Here is a 7,194-nt window from a genome sequence, read left to right as displayed (position 1 = left end):
GTTGTGGGGTGGTTTGTTGAATGCTGGGAGAGTGGAAATGTCCCTTAAGGTTGATTGTTGCTACTGTCTAGTAGACATTGATGAGGGGGTAGTTATTGCAGTGTTCGGAGCCGTGTCAAAGGAGAGCCTGGTGTCAGGGAATCGGGTGGGTTTACATCGTTGGGGCTATTTGATAAAGGGCAAGCCTCATTGCCCTAATAGTGGGACAAGTTTTCATTACTGGCCATGGTAAGCCTGAGTTATGTTGGGATAAAAACAGTCCACCCCTCAGGGTCCCCGTGAGGGGTAAGGGCGAGATAACTAAATCAGGGAATACCGTGCCCAGGGCTCCCTCAGGCCGTTCAGGACTGGCACAAAGTCAGCCTTTCATCCTTTCAGCACGGCTTTCACCCTTAGGAGGTGGATAGCAGAAGGGTTTGGTGAAGGGACAGAAACGAAAAGTGGGAAGGAAAAAAGGACCATGCAAAATTAGTTGAGTCGAGGGCTGAGTCCCAAGGTGGGGAGTTCCCCATCATTGGGTCCAGTCTCCGCCTCCTAAGTCCCCCCACGACAACAACGGGCAAGGGATTGGGGGGGGATGATGGTAGGGTAGATGTTGTTTAGGTATATATTTAGATATTGTTCCGTGTTGATTTGCTGGCAACAGGTTGATATCTTACATACGTTCATTTTCCTAGGTACAAAGTACAAAAGGGGATAAACACGCATGCTCTATAAACGGCTCTTGTACAGACCGGAATGAGTATCTGTTTTCGAAGGGGGGGGGAGGGGCATTCCGTTACGTTAAACTGCAAGATCGCAGTAAATTTTGTATACGGTATGCGTATACAAAGACTATGCATGAATATCTTTACTTATTTGACATAGGAACGTCCCCTTGGTTTGTTTGCTTATGTAAAGTGAAGGTATATATTTTTTTCGGTATCCACCATGCATGTAAGAGCACCTGTCGTTCCTCCAACAGCTGAAGAATTTATGACAATTTTTTTATCAAACGCAAACTGAACTTTTTCGTAGGGAGGCTCATTACTGAAGAAGCTTATTGTCTTTTCTCGGTAATATAGGCAAAAGATTAATTTTATTTACTTGAAGCTTGTTAAGCCTGCATTACTTGATTTTGGATGAGGTTTGATTGATGATATGAAATAGGGATATAGGAACCTGAGTGTGTAGATAACGAAAAGGAGTGAAGCGATTAACAATTCGATCCAATTGTTCAAGCTATCAAAAAGATGACTTTCCCAAGCTTAGTCAGTGAGCTTATTTTGCCGCTGTGCGCAATAATATAGAAATAAGGAGTGGTATTATTATTACCATTCTTATTTAATAATGCCAGTCATGAATCAATATCAGATGCCTTTATCATTTTGTTGCCGGCTTAAACGATATCTGCCTTCGGTCAAATATCTTTGGTATTATAGTATCAGGAATACATTTTAATGGTCTAAACTAGGTGTGTTAACCATTACTGTTGGGATAAATGGGTCTATTATGGACAGTTATGCAGAATATTGGTGGCCAGCTGGGCAAAATTGCTATATTAACATCAGAGTTAATTATAGTGATTATAGTTGGAGCAAAGGTCATGTGAGTGTTGTGTAACTCTGCAAAGCAGTCGTTAAGTCTATCAGTTTACTTTAACTGTCAGCAAGTAAGACAAAATTATCTTATAACATGTTATAAGTTGCCAAATGCATATGTTTTTTGTATTTGTTTTGGTTCAATCTTTGGGGGAGGAATCAATGTGTGCTTCGTTGCTGTTCAAGATAAGAGCGTGCCATCACAGTCGTCATCACTCAAGAAGATAAGGTAGAATGTAGAGACTATGATTACTGGTGTTGCATGGGAATAATCTCTCTCGCAATCATGAGCTTGTATGACCTCGTATGCTTGTATGTGTATTGCAATCGCCAATATTAGTTGACATCACGATTAATAGGAAACATCTTATGATTGATAAAGAAATTTGGTCGTGCATTGAGCATCTTTCCCTTCCTACATTGCCTGCACCATGTTTTGGATAAAACGCAAAATATGCTAGGTAAAAACCGTCTACTGCAAGCAATAGGTTATACCGTTCTGGGACTCGCTATAATATGATTTGCTGCACTTGTGAGTATGGCTATGTGCATGTGCTTGTGTATATTGAATATAATAATAATGGTATTTTGAGTACAACGAATTTTATAATCCTATTCACTGAACTGTATTCTTATTATTGAGATGCTTTGACGAAGTAACATAAACCTCATCTTCAGTCACGAAGGGGGATAGATAATTATCGAATCAGTACCCATGATCGTTTTACCCCCTAGATTAATATCATTGACCTAAGTCACATATGGATATGACCTATTTTACCTTCCTGCAGTGACCTGTGACTGTCCTGTATTTGGCCGTGCTGTAGGGGCAGGGGGGCGGACATTGATTATATAAGGCTCATTAGTTATGGGAGTGATCACTCAACCGTAACGCCTCCATTATCAGTGCCATCTTTTCCGGTGGCATTTTGTGATCGGAGGCGAGACACGCCGCTAAGCTCAATCCAATCTGTGATGCAATAGAATGGTCATGGTTAAGAGCTAGCTGTTTTACTGTATATTTCTAGTGGTACACAGTATTTTGGAATATAATATCCTAGAATCTTATGATGGGTTGTATTGTGTTAGAGACACTCAACATACCCAGTATGCATGAGAATGAGCGAGGTAGGGGGAATGCATCTGTTGCAACCTGCAAAACCCTCGGGAATGACGACTCAGATCAATCAAACATACCTATATTTAGTCGTTATAGAGACCATACTAACACGATAGCACCGACATGCAGTACACATAACTAATTCCCGACTTTTCTTTATATAGGTTCGTAGTGTGCCCAGATTTACGGAACACGAAGATATCGTTAGAGCCTGGCAAGAAGTGAAGAAAATGGCTGATAAGATCCAGCCCAAGCATTAATAGATATCTACAAAGAATCTTCCCTTGAGAACACCATGGTGATGGTCTTTACCGAGGCAGAACCACACATTAGGAACAAAACTAAAGGCATACTTTCTGTAACTTACAGAGGCCAAACATAGAAATGATAATTGTCATATATATACATATACATATATACAATATGTGTGTGTGTGTGTGTGTGTACACACACACACACACACACCCCACACACACACTGGACACACACACACACACACACACACACACACACACACACACACACACACACACATTATATATATATATATATATATAGATATATATATATATATATTTATATATTATATACATATACAGTATACAATTAGATATACATATATATAATCTCTCGCACACACAAAAACACGTTATTAACCTCAATCATTAACTTGTTAAATTGGGTTTAGAGTTATGTTTAATTTTTGAGTGAGACATCATTGTCGCTAGCTTCGTGGGACGAAAACAGAGAAAAAAGTGATAAATACAATAATAATGTTAATTATAACGTTTTTTTCTTCCCAAACGTTTCAATGAAAGTCTTCAGATTAATTATAAATGGCTAAAGTAAATTAATACAAATCTAACCGATATTTTCTGACCACATAAACAGATCAATACTACTTTTTGCTAAAGTATGGAGGTCATACTCTTCTACTGTCTCCCAAAGGACCAACCCAGAAGGGAAAATCATTGAAGAAAAAAAGTTTTTTTTTTAATTATCCATTACCGTTCTTGCAAAGGAAATTGTTAAAAGCAGCTGGTACTATGTCAATATTTTAATAAAATATAATATATATATATATAATATTATATATATATTTTATATATATATATATATAAATTTTTATATAAATATAAATATAATTGTATATATAAATATATAAAAAATATAAATATAAATATATATATATATATATATATATATATATATATTTTATATATTATAATGTTTTATACGTGTGTGTGTGTGTGTGGGGTGTGTGTGTGGTTGTGTGTGTGTGTGTGTGTGTGTGTGTGTGTGTTGTGTGTGTGGTGTGTGTGTGTGTGTGTGTGTGTGTGTTTTGTGTGTGTGGTGTGTGTTACATATATTCATATAAATACATATCCATAAAGGCCTTTTTCCCAGCATTTCCGAATCCATGCCTTTGATAAACTCTAATGCATGTTTGCCCTTTATAATGACGATAGTTTGTATAAGTTTGTATGTCTCTACCTTGATACTTTTCATAACTCAGCCAGCCAACCAGAGCACGATATTTTTCAGATATTTTTTCACGCAATCTCAGATAAGATTTATATTTCTTTAAATTTGCAAATCGACCTTGGTTCCTTGATACAGATTTCTGTTATAATGGTTGCCTCTGAACATCAAATACACTACACTCAATATGGGTAAAATTTGAAGACAAGACAGTCTTTGGGTTTACATTTTCGAGTCATGTAAACGTGAAAACTGACTTTGACGAGATGAATGTTTCCAAACTCGTTCTGTATTTTATGATATACCTTTACAGACTCAAAAATATCAAAGGAAGTTTATCTTGATTTATTGATATAATTCGTCAATAAGAAAAGTAAACTATTTCATTCAAACAGGGGACCCACTCAGGGTGGATACAATATGATGCAAAACCTCATGCAACTTTCACTTTCCGAGTGAAGAATTATATGTAAAAAAAATTGGTTTGACCGAATCTGAAAAATACATTTCAAAGTTTCCTTTGAAGCGAAGAGTGGTGTGTATAAACACTGCAAGTTTTAAAAGTCTGATACTTTTTTCCATTCTATCTGAAGTCGCCACACTGTTTTGTTTGTAATTAAAAATCATACCAGTTTATGAGTACTTAATGGTATTCTATTGGCTTTTTCCTGCGATATTAAGACAAACTTGTCAGTACTTTAAAACTTTATATATCATTTACAAACTTCGATGATATCGCGTTTTGTAATGACTATACAAGAAACATTTGTACCAGTGTTTAGGGTTTCGACATGCTACAAAAAAACTATTTATATGTATGACACAAAAAAACCCTATAACATATACATTACACATACACATTCCTTTCCCACACAAATAAATAATGTACACAGACGTATTAATTCTATGGACATTTAATACGCTCTCAGAGATCTAAATAGGAAACATTGTAAATAATCAACACTCCATTGCCCATGTCTAATCCCAAATAACTCGCGTATATAATACAGACAGGAAACGCGATTTCCCTGCTATTTAGCCCACGTGCGCTCCCGTGTCGTATTGGCATTGCTAAGATTCCCCAAAACCTTCAAACCGCTTACCACACCGGACAGACATGGGGCTTCTGGGCCGTTGTCACATGCGTTACATATTAAACAATGACGTTGAAGAAAACCTTTCCCAACTGAGAGGAAGTGACTTCGGTGTGTGACACGAAATTTTATTTCAGTGTTGTATGTTGGACTTCTTGTCAACTTTTTTCTTATTTGCAGTCTGCGTATAGAGCTTCTTCCGCCAATACTTCCGCACACGCCGTTTTCCGAAGACCTTACTGTGGCCAAGTGGTCAGTTAGTGCTTACGACCATAACAATATAAAAGATGCACTGCTTTGAATATTACAATGCAAAAACAGAGAAAAGGGAAAAAGAGAGACAGAGACAGAGAGAATGTCAGAGACAAAAAGGGGGCGGGGACAAAGGAAGGAGAGAATGAGATTGGGCAGGACGATGGTGGGAGATAGAAAGGGGGGAAGGGAAAAAAAGAGGGAGGGAGGGAAAAAATGGAGGAGAGGGAGGAGGGGGAAGTATGTCGACAGTCATTTTGAGTATAAAGGGAATGGAGGGAAGGCATTGGAGGTTGTAGGGGTGTAAGCAAGTTATCCTGGGTTTATGATTAGATGGTTTTGAATGTCTTCAAGAGCTTCTGAAATGGGGTTGGGGAGGGCTGAGAAACGAGGATATTCTTATGAGGGGAGAAGAGGGGACAATCGTTTGAGGGGGGAAGAGGCTGATGTTGGAGAGGTGCGGTAGGAGATGCGGTGGAACGTTTAGTTTGTCTTGTGCGATGAATTGAGCGAGGACGAGAGAGTGGGTACCGGGAAATTGAGACTGGGGTGTCTAGATATAGAAAAGTGATAGAAATTTTTGGTGTCTGGATTTAAAAAGGCAAAAGAATTTGACTGGGAGAGGTGGGGATAGGATTGGATGAGGAAGAGATACTGGGAGGGGGGGAGGGTAGGAACATTTTGGGAGGGGTGGAGCAAAAACAGTACTGGAGTAAGGTATAAGAGAAAAATCTCGTCCCGCATGCCTTCCTATCTGGCCTTACATAATAATAATTTGGTTTGGTTCCTTTTGTCTTTCATTTTGTTTCTAAAATTTTCTACTGTGTGTAAGAGTGGCCCGAGTTACCATCCACTGGCGGAGAGGGATTTGAACGCAGGTCAAATAAACTTGAAGGTAGGGTAACCCCTATAAAATACAAATTTTGGGACCCACGACAAGTGGCACATTTTGCGTGGTTGTACAGAGCAGTTTGTCGATCATGATCAGGTTGGGCACACAGAGGACATCGGGCTGTGGAGCGGCTGTGTTTGGCAGGGTGGCCTAGACGCCAAAAATTCTGACGTTTTACGGGGGGGGGGGGGATGGGTATGGTCGGGTAAGGAAGGGCTCCCGGGCCCAAAATAAACATCAAGGGGGAGATTATGTCTACTGAATGTATGTTTGGCAATATTGGTGGAGACTTACGGCGGCCCATTGAGGACTGGTGTAGCATTATCTAATACTGCATCATAGTCCACAAGGGAAGCGAGTGTCTTCTCCACAGCTTGACCCTCCTTGTCGGGGACAAAACAGTCCATTGGGGAATGGAGACCCTTTCGGTACAAGTATCGAGAAAGGAATGAGGTTTTGGGGATTAATGACACTGCCAGTGAAGTCAGTCAGAGTAGATAAAGCTTTAGCTTAGGATTCAAAAGTAAATGTGAAAAGGCGGGAGCTATCGAAGCGGCCCGCAGAAGGAAACTTTGCCTTCTTGTTTTAGGAGGCATTGTTGGAAGAGGAGAGTGTTCTCAGAGTAAGGTTAATGGTTAAAAACAAGATAAATGGCTAGACATCTAAGGTCATGTAGCACTATATAATGTTAGGAAGGTGTTGATGGATTAGTTGTCTAAGCTGGTAAAGGAGTGAAAGGGTTAGGTGGTATTAGGAGTTTATTTGATGAAAAGG

The 7,194-nt window shown here is 39.1% G+C and overlaps 1 protein-coding gene across 1 annotated transcript in view; it reads left to right on the top strand.

Moving 5' to 3' along the window:
* The window catches only part of LOC119578738 (aromatic-L-amino-acid decarboxylase-like), a 149,702-nt gene that overhangs the window by 123,105 nt on the left and 19,403 nt on the right, over positions 1 to 7,194 (top strand). Inside the window, exons 10-14 of the mRNA XM_037926352.1 lie at positions 1,500 to 1,587; positions 2,642 to 2,828; positions 4,268 to 4,373; positions 5,457 to 5,528; positions 6,763 to 6,903. Of these exons, the coding sequence (XP_037782280.1) occupies positions 1,500 to 1,587; positions 2,642 to 2,828; positions 4,268 to 4,373; positions 5,457 to 5,528; positions 6,763 to 6,903 (594 nt within the window). The remainder of the gene's footprint in view (positions 1 to 1,499; positions 1,588 to 2,641; positions 2,829 to 4,267; positions 4,374 to 5,456; positions 5,529 to 6,762; positions 6,904 to 7,194) is intronic.

This window comes from Penaeus monodon, chromosome 2 (assembly GCF_015228065.2).
Source record: "Penaeus monodon isolate SGIC_2016 chromosome 2, NSTDA_Pmon_1, whole genome shotgun sequence".
Lineage (NCBI taxonomy): Eukaryota > Metazoa > Arthropoda > Malacostraca > Decapoda > Penaeidae > Penaeus > Penaeus monodon.
The sequence above is the reverse complement of the archived record's forward strand: the minus strand, read 5'-3'. Positions and strand labels throughout refer to the sequence as shown.